The sequence below is a fragment of the Terrapene carolina genome, unplaced genomic scaffold, assembly GCF_002925995.2.
Source record: "Terrapene carolina triunguis isolate 2854851 unplaced genomic scaffold, T_m_triunguis-2.0 Scaffold236, whole genome shotgun sequence".
NCBI classification, from domain to species: Eukaryota; Metazoa; Chordata; order Testudines; family Emydidae; genus Terrapene; species Terrapene triunguis.
In genome coordinates, this window is record NW_020664587.1 from 3,343,412 (window position 1) to 3,360,935 (window position 17,524).

The 17,524-nt window shown below is 42.7% G+C and overlaps 1 protein-coding gene across 1 annotated transcript in view; it reads right to left on the bottom strand.

Moving 5' to 3' along the window:
- The window catches only part of HIVEP3 (human immunodeficiency virus type I enhancer binding protein 3), a 94,168-nt gene extending 77,359 nt beyond the window's left edge, over positions 1-16,809 (bottom strand). Inside the window, exons 1-2 of the mRNA XM_024199798.2 lie at positions 11,592-16,809; positions 7,014-7,159 (exon numbers count right to left, since the gene is read on the bottom strand). Of these exons, the coding sequence (XP_024055566.1) occupies positions 7,014-7,159; positions 11,592-16,703 (5,258 nt within the window). The 5' untranslated portion in view covers positions 16,704-16,809. The remainder of the gene's footprint in view (positions 1-7,013; positions 7,160-11,591) is intronic.
- Positions 16,810-17,524: the final 715 nt, after the last annotated feature.

Below are 17,524 nucleotides of genomic sequence, written 5' to 3' on the forward strand. Positions count from 1 at the left end.
ACCAAATGTAGCATACAGCTCTTCACCCTCCATCCCATCATTACTCATAGGGGAGGATCTGGGCACCATGATTCTTGAGAATACATCCAAACTTCAATTCATTGATTAAAAAGGGGGGTATGGGAGAATTCTTGCAACAGAGAAATGGAGGCTGTGCTAAGGTTGTTGCAGAGTTTCCAACATTTTGGACTGATATGATTTTTTGAAATTAGTAACAAAAACAAAACCCAACCCCCCCCAAAAACACTTACACATAATGGCTGGGGTTTTCATGGGCATTTTGATGCACATCCCCTATGAATTCCAGTAGGGATTTTGCAACTATGTCCCCTGCATCGTTTTGAAAATCTCACCCCTTCTAGCTCCAAAGATCAAAATGCTCCCACTCCCCACATTTTAAAGTAAATGCTTAATAGACAGAAATGTCCAGATTTTAGAGACTTGGGTCAAGCCCTGCCCCACCACATTTTTTCTTTTCTTTTCTCTTTTTAAGTGGCAAGCACAGCGCAAACTTCTTTTTTTAAAAAAAATGCCTTAAAAGAAGCAGGATTAATATCTGTGCACCAGCTATGTCTCAAGTGCCAACCTGAAACAGTTAGGGCCTGACTTTCACAGGTGCTGTGTTTCCACAGTTTCAGAGCTGTGCAGCTCTGCACCTCTGAAAGTCAGGGGTCCAGCACTCAACAACTGGAGGCACCCCAAATTAACGACACTGATCATTTTGGCTGTACAATGGCTAATTGAAAAGCTAACGTGATGTTCTGTTGAGCTCTCTGATCGCAGGGACCGCTCCCTTCCCTGGTGAAGTGCCCCCACAATGGTGAAAGCTAGGGAAGCCACTTCCTTTAATATTTGAAAAGCAAAATATTATAATAGGAATTCCTCCAGCTGTAATTGTAAAGAGTGTATGCACGACAAACACATTAACATTTAACACTATAAGTGCTTCAGAGAGATACCGTACCTCACCACAAAGCTGTGCTGAGAAGTGGTGCGTATGAGAGACTGAGCAGGTTTGCAGAGGAAGGAATGAGAATTAGCAACATTCTCTCCCATGCAGATATGAATTCCCCCCGCCACAATAGCATTTCTGTGTGTTATGCTGACGTCAGCCGTGTCAAAGTCCTCCTTAGCTGATACATGGCTCATTTTGTGCTCAAGCCAATGTCTCTGGGAAAATTTACTTTAAAAATAAAACTGGCGAATTCCTTGAGCTCACCTACGTAGCAAAGGAAACCTAGTGAATTGGGTTCCGTTTGGAGTTGCACGTTGCGAAACTTTGCTTGTTTAAAGAAGAGAGTTTCTCTGGGGTAGTGAAACATTTGCATTGTTGTGCCAGGGATTTTCCATGAGGAGTGTCAGCCAGTGTCTGGAACTGCAACTTCCGCAGCCTGTCATAGAAAGGGGATGAGATCATCAAGGAGAAGCCAACCACAGATTCTAGGTTGTCCACCAAGGTGAGAAATCACAGGGGAAAAAGCAGTTGGAGGCAGCTAATGTGCTCCAAAAAAGATTTTTTTTAAATGTATACATTAATTAGTAGTGATGTTGAAGAAACAGCCCCAAGGATTCTACATTTCCCCTAGACTGAAAGGAAACATTCTCAGATCAAGCAGGCTGTGTTAGGCAGATGTGTGAACCACTTTAGTTACAATCCCATCTACAAGCTTGCAGCATGGGGTCTGGAAAACAGCACTACAAGGCAGAGTATCTTGTAGCTCAAACCTAGATCTCATCTAGTCCTCTGATTATTTGTACTGTACTAGAAAGACAAGGCAATGGGTTTTGAATTCTTTCAATTAGACATTTAGTCTGCTCAAGGCAGCGCTGGGTGGGATGGTGTTTTTACATTGAAATCATAACCTTGATTCAAAGGACTTTAGGGTTGATGACACTACAGCCATCAGTGGCGAAGTTTTACTAAGGAGGCTGGATGAAGGAATTAGAACAAGAAGAAGAGTGATCCGAGTAAGGGCCTCAATATTGCTCTGACTCCCCCCAAATCAACCAGAAGTCTCTAATGCAAAACGAAACCAGACAACATTGCCCTTACAACCAAAGAGGTGCAAAAATGAAATGTGATTAGGGCGATTCTTCTTTCACTCACACCAGTGTAAATCAGAAGCAATTCAACTGAAGTCAATGAAATTACACTGGTGTAAAACCAGAGTAAATGAGACTAGAAACTGGTCAAACTGGTGGAGTTACACACACATGCTGGTGTAAATCTGGAGTAACTACAGTGGAGTCAATGGAGTTTTACTGTTTTAAAAGAGGCGTGAATGAGAGGAGAATTCAGCTCAAAGTCGTAACAAGCATCTCCTCCTACAAAGAAAAATGAAGTTTTACCATTAACAACAACGGACAAGCCAGGCCATTTGTGTCTGCTTTCTGGAGAATGCACCCCTGCCTTCCCCTTTTATGAAGTACCAATTGTACGGGATAGTCTTGTAGAAGCATAAGTGAAACTATCAGTGACAACCTGCTTAGATCTTAGCATTACCTTCCCCAGTGCAATGAACAAATTGATGCAGTATTGTGAAAGCGCAGAGGGGTTGGCCATGAAACAATAGAACATATATTGACTGTAACTACTCCCCAGAATATTAGATTTCATCTTGGAAACACTAATGCATAGTAAGCAGGCCAGGTTTCTTCTACCATGACAGACTCCCCTCTTTCAAACCTAGTCAATATCAATCTACAATTTCATGATGTAAGATTTCAAAATGGGGATGACACCCCTGAAACACTGAAGTATACTGATGAAGATGATACAGAATCACCGAGGAATCATGACACTGCTCCCAAACTAGCATTGGTCCACTTGACCTTTAAAGATCATTTTCATTGTTCAAAATCACTTCAATGTCCCTCAGTCAAACACCATGTGGGTGTTTTTATTATCTCTGGAAGAAGTATCAGCTGTGACATGGTCTTTTCATGCAATGACCACTCGAGAGACACTGTATTAAGAGAGCTAAATACACACAGTGGCAGTCTCTGAGCTAACAAAAATGAATGACACCAGTTGTTTTACAGTAAGGCCCTTCATAGGATAGGTTCGTGTGTGTTGGGTGAAAGTTTGGTGCAATTGCAGATTCATGGCTGTATATAAATTCTTAAGAATTTTCAGCATTAAGAGTGAAATCCAGCTGCTGAAACTACTGGCCAAATGGGTTTCGGTTTTGGGGTTTGTTCTCTGAAGTGGAATTAGTTCTGGTTTGAAAGTTCTGATTGACAGCTCTGGGGACAAGTCCTTTGTTCATCTCCAGGTAAAGTACAGGCAGAACCAGACAAGTTTCGCTCAGACTCCCAAATAGACCTGAACCCTGACATGGTGAAAACATAGACTGGGATTTCAAAGGAGCCTAAGGGAGTTAGATGCCTAAATCCCATAAAATTCAATGGGAGTTGGGCGCTTTGCTTCCTTAGGTTCATTTAAAAATCACTGCCATGGCCCAGACTCTGTGGCTCACTTAGTTCTTATCTTGTCTGCTGAGACAGCCAACAGGGGTCCAATTAATAGCCTTGTGGTGATATGAAGAGCTACTTATTAGGGGATGGGCCTGAGACCCAAAACATTTCACATAGGCACTTCTTGGTTACCACCATGCTGCTGTGATCCAGATGGGAACATTTCTGTCTCTTAACTCTGGATTTTGAATACAGTCATGAATGAAACCTTCAGGGCAATGTTCAGCATCAACAAAAATTGGGTTCTGAACCAGAACTTCTCGGTAGTTCAAGAGCATTTGGATCTGGAGCTCCAGGTCAGGACCATCTCTGTTTAAAAAGTCCCCTGAGGGTAAAACACAACAAAACCAGACATCAGCCTCTCAGAACTGCCAGAGAGATATTTTAAAGTATGGCTACAACACTACATGTTTTAAAATGAGTGACAGTGGGGCAGGTCTGACAGTCAAACGTGGGCACATCTGTAGACTCTCACAGATTCACTGTAAGGATCATCACTCTTGTTCTTTAAGATTGGCTAATGGGTGCAATGGGAATCTTGAGGTATAGCTCTTATTCCCGTTAGCAGGCTGGACAGCAGCTGGTATCGGCAGCATTGTAAATGAGGTACTTGCGGGAGAAGTTGAATGGTGAAGCCAAAGAGCAATAGCAGTATGGAGGGAGGTGAGTGCTGCTAGCAGCAGTGGGAATGAAAGAGGAGTCCGAAGAAAGAGCCGGAGAGAGAGAAAGAAGGAGCTGGAGTGAGAGAGATGCAGCAAGCTGAGCTTTTGCGGGAGTAGCATCTTGAATTGCTTTGCAGTGACTCTCTCTGGCTGACCCACAAGAAGCATTAAAAGGCTCCCAAAAGATCTGCGACCAACCATAGTTGGTTGGTAGGATGGGTCTGGCCAATACTACAGGACCAGGGTGAGTCAAAGAGACGAAGGGGAAAATAAGGGAAAGAGGGTATTGCCCCTATGAAAAAAACACAATTAGATAACTTCTTTGGGGGAGTGGGTAACCAAATTCTGAAAAATATTCCCAGCAGGCGGAGTATGAAACCACTTATAAAGTACTGTAGTCCCTGTGGAACCCTCTGAAGGCTGGTCACTTCACTGGTAGAAAGTGTCCTCAGAAGAGTCACTTTGCCAAGCAAGAATGTAAAGTGTGTTAGGGGCTAAATCGTTCCATATCAATAGCGGCATTGATATGATAAGACATTGACCACTGAGTGTTCCCATAGTATCTCTGGTGAACCACCTTCCCTGTGCTGACAATCAGAGCTCTGAGTGGAGCCTTTACTCTATAATTTGGAGGTAATATTTTAGCACCCATTTCTGATGTGCTGCATCAGTGATTATGCGTGGCAGTAAGCAGCTGTCATCTTCTCTTCTATATACAGAAGTATGGCTTTTTTTGGTCAATTCTACTGCTGTTTTGAAATAAAATGTAAGGTTATTTCAGGATGAGTAATACATTCATTGATGTTATGTTACACACAGAGCATGTTAAAAAGAGTTAAAGGGTGTAAAGTTTAATAAAATGTAGTTAAGAGACTGGATTTCGCTCAGTACTGGGGAACATAGGTTTTTGAGTTAAGCCCTGAGTGGGACACCTACAGTTCATTTCCCTACTGTTTAGAGCAGAATTCTCTTAAAATGGGCCACTCTGGGAGAGAGACTCCTGTGCTGATTTGTGTAAAGTAAGGTGAATTTCAGCCACATCAGATTGTCCTCCTACTTGATCACAGATGACAAGGTATCTAACTCCCAGAATATGAGTTTCCCTCTGAGATTCCTAGTCCAAGAGGAACCAATATGAGGGTAATGGAGGTGCTTCATGTGTTTAAAGACAATAAAATGCAAGGATCATTTGTCCATGGGAAATTCATTCGCTACACAGAAGTAACACCAACCTGCCTAAACAAGAGTATTTGCACAGTGTCTTCCAAGTGTGGCTTTGCTCCCATTCCCAAGCCTGCCTCCTAAATCCTGGGAACTCACTTATTCTGAAGGGTGCTAGCTAATAAATACTGAGTTGCTAGCCACAGAGTTCAAGATGAGATGTTGTTATTTGTTTGCTCTTCTATACTTCTCTGCATAGATCTAACTCTCAATGCCATTGCCTACATCTATGCAAGCGGAGTTGACTTGTAAATTTGAGGGCATACATCTAAGCAAGAGAGGGATTGCTTGGACTGAACCTAATGGCAGACTTTCATTAAGCCTTCTTTTGGTTTACATATTTTGATTGTATGCTAATTCAACATTTGAAAAGAAAAGCAACTTTACACAGGTAATAGAAAAGAGAAAACCACACCCCTGACACAACAAAGTCTTTTCCAACCAGACAAAACCAAGAGGACTCACCATCTCCCAGCAGGACCGACCTATCCTGCTACAAGCTTCTGAAGTTTTTTTTGCCCCCTTTGAAATACATAGGATGTAGGATTCTTAATTGTATCCCATTGATGTATTACTTGTTAACTGATTTTTATTTTTCAAAAGATAATCAGAAATATTAAGCGAGTGCAAGAGAGTGTGATGAATTACCATGAAGTAAGAACAGATTACAGAGCAAATGTAGAGCTTTTGGTTGGAACTACTTTGGTAGCTAAATCAGAGAATTGGGAGGGAGCCCAAACAAGTATATATAAAGCAATCCTACTGTTGGGCATTTGACCTGTGTAAAAACAATTGGTCAATTGGCCAGTCAAATATTGTGAAATAATGTGAAAAATTGTCAAATATTTTAAAGCATTAATTAGTACAGTATTATTAGTACAGTAACAAAAGTAACAAAAAAGAGCAAGATATTATGGTCGCCAGTAGACTTAGCATTAGATACTTATGCGTAATTACAAAAAGTAAGTCACTTAACTAAGGTACTTTAACTCAGAAAAATGCAAAACAATGAAGTTCTAAAAAAATTAAAGAATGACACCATACAAAAGGTAGGCTGCTGCTTATATCAGGACATTCTTGGAATATTTGACAACATTTCATGATGGCCAAATAATAAATAAGTTGTCAACTGACATTATTTGATGGGTCAATTGACCAGTTTGCTAAGCCTATGCAATCTATCCTTTCAACTCCCCAGCAAAAAAAACCCAGGATCAGAAAAGATCATTCCAATTCCTTCATCATACAGATAAAACAACTAATGAGAACTTTATTTTGAGCTGAAGACTCTGAAAAGAACTGGGAAATATGGTGCAGTCCATCATCTCCTCCACAGAGACAGCTGCAGGAAATATCTGCACTCTTCAGCTGTCTCAACTGAACCACCTGCAGAGCGGTGCTAATGAAGTGCTTGCTAACTTGAAGACCAACTCAGGAAAGAAACTGAATCCAGCCTGAATTATATATAAATCTCAAGGGTGTTTAGTTTAAGGTGGCTGTAGAAAAGTAAAAGGGAACTGCTCATGTCGATCTATACCTGGCCATCCCCTGCTGATATCCACCAGACACCTTTACTGACTTGACTTTGTTTTTACTGATAGCTCTTATGCAACAGGCTGTAATAAAAGTCTGAAAACAAAATGAGATACTTACCCTCCTTCAAAGATCTTGATCCTGGCTGGCTCCCCTCTTTTGGATATGGGAGCCTCTTCTTCTGATTTGCCTCTTTTATCCTCTTCCTTCTCAGCTCTAGTTAAATCTTTTCGACCTTCATTGGAAAGGAGTGAAGGCAAATGAACCTACCTCCCCAAAAGAGCAAAACAATCATTTATTACATTTCAAATGGCTCTAACAAACACACAGACCATATACACTGGGTTCCCTCAGATAGAGAAGGCAACCTACCACATGTGGTGCTGACTATGATGACTGTACCTAGTAAGTAGGACTTACATTTTCAAACATGATCTCTAATTCTGGATCTTGTCCTCTGTTTGATATGTCTTATTTAGACTGAACTTTTAAGGGTGGGGAATGTGTTAAAGCACCATGTAAATTAATAACAATTTACATATATTATTATAAAAACTATAATCATTAACAAATATTTAAGAATTACATCCCTCTTGTAAGGTGGGTCTATACAGTTATCTTCATTTTACAAATCTGAAAACTGAGGCATAGACAAGTGAAGTGTCTTGTCCAGGGTCACTCAGTGAGTCAGTGGCAGTCGGGAATAGAAACCAGGAGACCGGGTTCCCAGTGCATTGCTCCAGCGGTTAGAGATGATCTCCTATATATCCATACACTCTCTCTGATAGATTCAGACAGTGTATGAATTCCTAGAAAGGAAATAGTTTTAAAATGTAGGAGTTTGGCCTCAGCTTTGGTATCTTTCTTCAGAAATCTAGATTTTCGCCCTCTAAACTTTGTATGAACCGATGGTTACTGAACGCTCTTGGGTGACTTCCTTTCAGGAAGAACAAAGCTAGCCGGGGCTTAGCACCCCCACCGCCACAAATATAATGCCAACAAAAACTGTTTCTCCCTCTCCCCCGAGAGGTTCTAAAAGTGAAGTTTTCTCTTCCTCCCACTGCTAAGCATGAGGCTCTTTGCTTTGTCATAGACCCAATCATAAAGACAGTCACACAGTGACATGCCATCTAGCGTGACTGTAAATCATTATGTTCTGTGCTATGTGACTCAATCTATTCTAAGAAGAGCAAGACTTTGCATCTGGACCTCGTTATGCTCCTGCAAGAAGCTCTGCATGACATTACATTTGGTGACATTACAAAGTTACGAGTTAACAAAACATTTTCTTTCACATCATCCACAAAGGTTTGAAAGTGCAAGGCAAGGTTAGCTTTCACCTGAATTACATTTACTCTGTGTACACAGCAGTACAGAGTGATTTCATTTTGTAGATATTGCCATTAGATGCTCAATGTATCATCCATAGCATTAAACTGTGTCCCAGATGATCAACAGTTCACTTCTTGGGGGAAGGTTGGGAGTGGCTTGTGAGAAGTTTCACTACTGTATGTTATTGCAAACTACAATCTGATTACTAGAGGAAGGAAGATCTACCACAGATTAGTGATATGACACTTGGCAAATCACTTAGGGCAAAGTTTTCAAAATTTTCCACTAATTTTGGGAATCTGGCTTGAGACACTCAGCGTACGTCTACACAGCAAAAAAATCCCCACAGCAGTGAGTCTCAGAGCCTGTGTCAACAGACTTAGGTTCAGAGGGTCTGTGCTGTGGGGCTAAAAATAGCAATGTAGATGTTCAGGCTTGGGCTGGTGCCTGAGTTCTGAAAGCTGAGGGTCTCAGAGCCCAGGATCCAGTCCAAGCCCAAATGTCTACATTACTATTTTTAGACCCGCAGCACAAGCCCAAGTCAGTTAACCCAGGCTCTGAGACACACAGCTGTGGGGATTTTTTGCGGGGATTGTAGGCTGCTGAGAACCTACAACTCTGAATGAAGTCAGTGGGAGCACAGATGATCGGCACCCTTGAAAACCAAACCTTAGATGTCATGATTTGAACATCCAAAGTTAATGAAACTTTTCTGCAACTTTTCACCTTAACTTTTTCTATGCCCCAGTTTCACCATTTGTAAAAGAACAGTAATAATATATGCCATCACAGATGTAGGGTTAGGCTTAATATCTCAATGTTTTTGAAAGGGTCAGATATAAATGGACAGATGGAAGGCCCTAGACAGATGTAAAATAAATTATACAGTTGCTATTTTACTATTATACAATTGCATCATTTACCAAGTGTGCATGTTCACTAAGCAATTTAGTTAGCCAGGCAGCTATTTGCAGAGCAGTCTACTCTTGCTTCAAACTTTACCTGCTTGGTAAATCTCCCTGGGACTGAAAAATCAAGCCAAGTCTGAAGACTGTATGCAATGTACTACAGCTTACTGGTAACTGCCGGTATGGCCTATTGTATTAAAGACTATGGCTTATATTAACGTTTCTATTGTATTAACTGACAGTGTATAGTTATAGAAAGAGGATTTTTAAGGAAAATAATTACAAAGGTGCAGACTGAAGCCTGAACTTTCAGCCCCTTGACTGAGGCCATTGGAACCCAGCTATTGTTGACCACAGCTTCCTGGGTAGCCAGGAAACTGGCCCTGGGAATCTTTCTCAATAACATGTAAATGAGCAGGCTTTAGAATGTCACGCCTACTGAACATTTGACTAAAAATCACTTTTTTTCCTCCATTGAATGAAACATGATTTGTGCTAATACGATCCCATTTAAGCAGCAGTTACTAATATAAACTAAGGAAAACCATTTTCTTAGAAGACACATCAATAAAGCAGCCATCCCAATTTAGTGTGTCGCAGCTGAATACAGTCAACTTAAAACTATATTTTACACATACACAGCACCTTTCATCATGAAACATTTTTCAAATATATACATATACCACCAGTAAATGGTAGTGGCTTTGGGGTAGGAGACAGATATATAAGAGAAAGCACAACAGTGTGGGGAGGTGAATTTTGTAGATACACCAGGACAAATCCCCTACTCTTGCAAAATGCATCATGACCACTTTAATATCCACCGGGGCTTTCTTTTTAAGGTTTTGGCAAAAAGATCTTTAATCCATTTGGGGGAAACTGTATGTAATGAAATATCTCTGTCTTGAGGATTGAGAGTTGTGTCATCCCTGTCTAGATGCTAACCTATGATTACAGGGAAACCAGATATTTTAAACCTGATGTTTAGGTCATCTTCCCCAGCACAGCCTAAAAGCACTACTCTGTGTACGTGTGAGCACCCACAGCCCATGACAAAGTCAATTGGCGGGCGCGTGGCTCAGCATTTCTCAAAATGAGGCTCATAGTTGGTAATACACTTTGAGACTTTTGGGATGAAGGATGCAGCATAAGGGTAAAGTATTGTTATTATAACACACATAGTATGGGTCTCCTAGCTCCTTGAAATCATGTCTTGGGGGTTTCTGCAGGAGATTGATGGAACTGCTGAAGAGAAATATGGTAACTATGTGTATTTGTGTATGGTAACTATGTATATTTTAAGACATATTTATAAGCAGCAATTGCAGCTGACATGACAATAAATTCAATCTTCAGGGTTCATTTTGCGATTCAGAAATAAAATGAACAATCCGGCAATACAAATTGGGTTGAAATGAGTATCAAATTGCAAAAACTTCAGAGCAATTCTGTTTGCTAATCTGCATAATCATGACCTGGATTAGGGATTTGTATAGTTCCCTATGAACTGAAAACAGTATGTGCTATGCTCTGGAATCCTCCCTCCCCTCCCCACCACCAAAATGAAGGGGAAAGCACCGCGTGGTACCCAATAGCTTCTCCCAGACCCATAGGCCCACATGGCATCCCAGTGACTTTAGTGGAGCTCTGCAGTCACAGGGCTCTGCCTGTGTGAAGCAGCTTGCATGACTGTGGCATGGATGGTTAAGAATATAAAACAGGTTTGTCTTACTTCTTTTAACCCTTTTCGGGGTTCAGGGCCAATTTTACAAAAGTATTTAGGCCCTTAAAGATGCAGTTAGGCACCTAGTGGCATATAAGCTGCAAAGTGAGTTAAGTGCTTAACTCCCATTGATTTTTCAATGGGAGTTAAGTGCCCAAGCTGTTTAGGTGCTTTACTAAATCCCACAACCTGCCTATCTGCATCTTTAGGTTCCTAAATATCTTTGTAATCTGGCCCTGAGTACTTTTGACTGTTCAGATACCATGGTGATGACTCTGGGATAGGTAGGTAGACTTACAGATGGAATCCCATTACTTAAAACATCCCTACTAGTTTATTTTTTATTAACATTGCACAAAACAAAACAAAAATTATGAGAACTTTTATAATTTTTTTAAATTGAAATATCAAGGCAAATGTAAGTGTCATCTTTTGTGCTCAGTACTGGTAATTCAAAGTAAGGAGGCGATCACGTACTGCTCTGCTGATTACCAGACAAGTAGACCCTGAACTATATAATATCCTGCCATAAAGCAGATTGGCCAATGTCTTTTGGCCAATAGTGTCGTTTGTGTTCTTATGCACTCCCGCTGTCCCACTGAGGGTAAGCACTCACCAGCGTGAGAAAGGGATGCACAAGGAGCCCCTACTAAATTAACACCTCCCCTCCCTGCATTTCTGCCCCCCCCCCCCACCCCATACACACAGATAGGAGAAAAGCAACACTTTTCTTACCTCCGTCATTTTTGGCTTCCTGGAGCTGGACGGCACAAGCCTGCCTGTCTCTGGACGTGGAGCTGTAGCCATGGTATAGATTTCTTTGCACACCTTCTGCTTGGATCTCAGGAGTGAGAGGGCTGCTTTAGTGGATATACCTGGGAGGTTGGGATTATACAAGCTAATGCACCAGCTGGCATACACTGAGGACCTTCGGTCGACTTGCTGGATGTGATTTGGCTTTATGTAGTTTAAATAGCACCAACTGACATTAGTAGTTGTGTGGAGACTGGGGAACTGAAATACCTTCTTCAGATCTGTACCTTCTCGAGACTTCATTGCACTTTGTGTGACATCAGAATGAGGTGCTGGGCTCGGAGGATTTGGTAGGGGGTGTTCCGCCAGCTCTTTGGAGTCTTCCTTCTTTACTGTCTGCAAAGGTGTCTTGCTTCGGAACTGCTTGCCAGCTTGTGGTGTGTATTCCTCCAGTGCCTCAAAGCTCAAAGCACCTGAATATGGCAAGGCTGGTGGCATAGTACTTGGGATTTCCTTTGGCTCGGATTGCTCAGAGGACAAATTAGGTGGAGTTTCAACCTCAAGCCGGCCTTGGCTCTCTGCCAGAAAGTGAGATCTATCCTGCTTTTTCCCCTCCTCTATTGCACTGGGTGGCTTCACCACTTCCAACTTTTCTTCCACTTCAGAGACTTCCTCCTCTTTCACTCTTTTCTGCTGCTGTGTTTCCATCGTCAGCTCCAGGCTACCAGCTGGAGAGAGCATCCGCTTGCTTCCACCAACTGTTGATGAGCCCCCTTCCAATCCCAGGACACTTTCTGATGGGGAGGTGAGTGGCATATAGCCCTTCCTTTCTGGTAATGGCAATGGCACTCTCAGATACGGAGTCTGGAAGATGCTTCTTTGATCCTCTGTGATCATCTGTGCCAAATCGAAGCCTATTCCATGAACATCAGAGCTGCACACCAGGGCACCCTTGGGTTGGCGATCATCAAACTTTGGAAGGACAATAGAAGATGGACTACACTGGGACTGAGTGACTAGGATTTGAGAAAGAGTAGTATACATTGCACTCCCATAGGTTGGCATGTTAGTCTGAATGCGAACGGGGACTACAAGTGATACCATAGGATCCGGACATGTAGGAACCATCAGCTGAGATGTGGAGACTGAGGCTGAAGGGCTGGCTGTGCAGGTCAAAGGATGTAACCTGCTGTCGGAGCTGTATTCTGTGCATGGAGAAAGGCTGGAGGCCCCTGCTGGTGGAGAGACACTGGATTTGATCTGCGGTAAATGGCCACCAACCTCACCCGGCAACTGGAGAGCAAACGGAGACTGTAGAGGTAGAAAAAATGCAGAAGGGAGTGGTGAGGAGCCCGGGTAATGGACAGGTAAGAATGAAGAGTGCTGCCTGAATGGTACTTCTGCTGGATGTGACATTAACGGAGGGACAACGTGAAGCTGGCCTGGGTGGAGAAGAGCCTGCTGGAGAGGAAGTGGTGGTGTCTGAAATATAGAGGGAGGAATCTGTGGCATAGGAAATTGAGCAGAGAGGATGTCGGACATCGTATGAGTGGAGAAGAGCTCTGCAGACTGTCCCGGCTGCGGCAGAAGGTGCTGGAAAGGGAAGAGAGAGACTTGTGGGGACATACGCTGTTTTTCATGCAGGGCTAGTTGTGGCATTGGATGATGAAACGCCTGCAGAGCCTCAGAGTATGGCTGGCTGTACACATGCTGAGGGCTATCTTTTGGCTGACTCTTATCTCCATGTGAGGATGAGGACGACGAAGATGTAGGCTGATGGGGCAAACTGGTGACAGGAGATTTACTGGAAGAAGGCAATGGTTCTTCTGTCTCTTGCCTTCCTTTTGGGGCTGAGTCTGTCTCATGCTCTGGATGCCTGGTGAGAGATGCTTGCCTAACCAGAAAGCACTTCCTCCTCTCCTGTGGAGCCGAGGAAAGTGAAGGGCCAGGTGTTGAAGCAGAAGAGGACGACAAGCTCCCATAGTCAAATGATTTACTACGGGGCTCCGACATCTGAGAAGGATGAGACACATTAGGGGTCTGCTCAGAAGCAGATCTTCGCATTTCCCTGGAATGATGATGGTGGCTCGGTACCATTAACATATGTGAGCCAATGCCAAGGGGTTTAGTATGGGATTCGGAGGGCTGGCTGACAGCCTCAGATTTACTGTATTCTTCACGATCAAATGAAATGGAATGGCTGGAGCCATGGGATATACTACTTTCCTGACTTGGACTTCTCGTCAGGGAGACAGACTCAAAACTGGACTCTCCAGAAGACTGAGCCATTTCTGCCAGCCGCAGCCTTTTCTTTTTTGGTGGGAGTTTCTCAGCAGGAAGCTGGGAGAGAGTTTGGCTTCTCTGAGGCCACTGAAATTCCTCAGTTTTTTCTGGCTCTTTAGGAGGTGGCTCAGGCTCAGTTTCAGGTCTATCGGGCTCTTCAGTGACAAGAATCTCAGGGACCTGGATGTTGGGTTGGCGTACCAGCTTTGGCTGCAGGGAATGAGATGGCCTACTGTGCTGCATTGCTGGCTGAGATGAATACTGTGATATAGGTTTTTCTTCTGCTTCCAAGCCGCTCAGCTGTTCTATAGAGTCAGACTTCTCGAAGGAACTTGTATGCTGGATGACAGATATCTCTTTTGAAGTTTTTCTTCTCTCTTTGCTTTCTGTACTAGAAGCTGGCTTTGTAGTTCTGGAGTGAAAGCCAGCACTGACTTCGGTGAGCGGCATGGCTTTACCTGTATCGGCTGGTGACTTAATGGACTCACGGGGTAAGTTCAAAGCAACATCCGATGATGCTGGGTTAGTAAACTGACTTACTGGCCTCATGCTGGATGAGGGAGTTTCAGGCAACTCAAAAGCTGGAGGGTCCTCGTCATCACCAAGGCTCTTCTCTTTTCGTCTTTTTCTGAGTGGAGTAAGCTCTAAACCGGTCCCCAGCTTGTAATGCATCATCTGCGGCCATGTATCAGGATCCACAAGACTTTTCTCAGTGTCTGCAGAGGTATGGGAACTGGAAGAACGAGGCTTCGAGATCTGAAGTTCTGAACAGTAATATTTCTTATGCGCTTCATAATTATCCCTTTTCTTGTATCGAGCACCACAGATATTACACTCATAAATGAACCCTTTAACTTTTGGACCCTTCCTTGACTTTCTGGTCAGATCACTTTCCTTGATTTCTTGTTCTTCGGCAGGTTTGGAAACGGTTTCTTTGCTTACTGAGCTAACCTCCTCTGAACCATATTCCATTCCCAAAGGTAGCTCAATAGCTGGTTGTCGTTTTAGCATTCGAGGATGTGAAGAAAACACTTGACTGCGGCTTACGACATCAGATTCCATGATGTGGTCATCAAATGAATAACTACCTCTAAAGGTCTGAGGGGAGCTTATAGTGCAGGCAGCAGAAGGCATTGAGTGGCTTCTTAGGAGAGGCACTGTCTCTGTGGCACTGTGGGATTGCTGAAGTGATAACAATGATTGTTCAGGCTTAATTTTTTCACCGTGGGATGTCAATGATTTTGATGCATTCAACTGGCTACTGGAACCAGACTTGCTGTCAAACTGAAATGGTTCTCTATATACACCAGACTTTGGAGATTCAATGCTGCTACGTCTAGATAACGAACTTCTTCTAGGCTTCACGCTATCTATTTCACTGGTATCTACAACAGCTTCATTAATTGTAATTAGCTTAGTGATGTGTTCAATAACCTGTGTTCTAGGCACAGACAATGGTACCATGCTAGGTTTATCTTCAGTGGACACGTGCGGAAACCCCTGGGTTGTGGTTGCAGCTAACATTGCTGTCCTTTGCCCAATTCTCCCACATTTCCCAAAAATAATTTCTGCGTAAGATTTTGCATTTGTATTTGGCGGGCTGATCTGTTGTTCTGCACTTTCTGATCGTGAGAAGTAGCCTGACTCTGTACTTCCTTTACTGCCAGGGCTAAGGAATGCCTGCTCATCTATCACTTTCTTCCTTTCACTTAATCGGAGTGCAAGCTTCTGTTTTATAGTATGTGTATCTTCTGATTTGTGGCTCAAAGCATGATCAGATGAAGGCTCCACAAACTGCGTGTTGTCCTCAAGAGACTGAGACATACTGGAATGGGATAATGAACACCGGTCGTGGCTGGAACCTTGGCTTCCTAGACTATGCAAACTACTAGATAACAGGGTGTGCTTTCGCCTGGGTGATAGTTCTACTGAATGACCTGACATTGCACTTGTCTCCTCTTCTGAATCTGTGCTTTCTCCTTCAGTAGGTTCTTCAAATTCCTCCCCACCAATCCTTTCCATTTCCAAACTGGAAGGATACATCTCTGCTCCAATTCCTGAGGCCAGCCCCGCTTTTATTCTATGAGCATGAGACTTCCTGTGTTTATACAAATTGCTTTTAGTCTTAAAAGAAAAGCCACATGGAATGCAAGGGTATGGCCGCTCACCTGTGTGTGATCTGATATGTTTCTGGAGTACACTTGGCTTTGCACAAGGCCTACTGCAGTACTGACAAATGTATTTGCCTGGCTTCTGAGGTTTCTTCTCCTTCTTGTGCACTTCCTCAGTTTGTTTTAAGGAAACTTGGGAAGGTCGAGGGATATAGACTTTTTGAACGGATGGCATGTCCTCTCCAGGAAGGATTGGTGAATGGGAAGGTATGAGCTGGCTGTGATGAGAATGAAGCCCAGGTGATGAAAAAGAGCCAGAAGGACCCGGTCTTACTGGATCGACTAGCTGCCATGTGGGCCCTTCAAGGATCTGCTCTGGTTTTCCAGGAGACATAAATGCTGGTGATAATGGATGCTGCTGAAGCTGTGAAACGTGGGGAGAGTGCTCAAAAGAGGAATGCTTGGGTTGCTTCTGATGTCCAGTCTTCTCCTGAGATTCCTCTCTTGGAATTGGCAAGGAGCCAGAAAAGTGCTGCTGTGATATGATATCACGAAGAGGGGTTGCTTGCGAAGAAGCAGAGCTGCCCTGATACGCAGAGGCAGATGAAATACTGGATTGGAAAGCCTCTCCTTTGGTAAGCCTCTTTCTGGGACTTTCCTCAGCCTTTTTTGTGCTTTTCTGGCTTTGTTCAGGATCCATGACCTTAAAAGGGTCTTTGAATGCTATTTTGGGCAGGTTTTGGCAGGCTTCATTTATGAATAATAAAGGTCTCCTCTGTAGATTCCCTGCTTTGCCTGCATTTGCTATGAAGCTGGAGCTACCAAGAGATGGTTGTTGATATAAGATTTTACTAAAGTATCACTAGTTGCTATTTGATTCAAAAAAATGTTTCAGGGTCAATAAAGTTCACATTGGTAACGCATGACAAACTACTTCAAAGAGAGAAAACTTTCCAAAACTTTTAGTCCAAATGTTTTCCTTGTGAACTTGGTTAAGGCTTTAAATCTTGCCATTTTATTTCAGTTGACAGTGGCAAGCCTTCAAAGTCAAGAAGCAACCCACAATGTGTCTCTTGTTTGTTATGCAAACCTTTGAAAACTTGAGACTTTAGTGCTCATCTCATAATCATCGTTTTCCTTTGCAAGGAAAATAACACTGAATGGTGTGTGTTCCCCGTGTCTTCCTGCTCTTCCACTTTTGAGTTCAAAGGCCTTGAAAAAGTATTCTCCACATTTCTGTAATTACAACAACCAAGACACAAAAACAAACACACAAATTACTGCAGCATTCATATTTCACCAATTAAATACTGTTATATTTTTATAGAGGATAACAACATTCTATACAAAAGAAAATTCATAATAGTTCAACTAATTCTTACCATTTTAAACATTTTTAGTGAAAATGCAAACCTAAATATTACTGCTGTGAAAACTCAGGGATCTACTCTCTTTTCAATACATGCATACCCAGGCACTGTAACAATAACTAAAGCTAGAGGGACACAAACAACTTGAAAT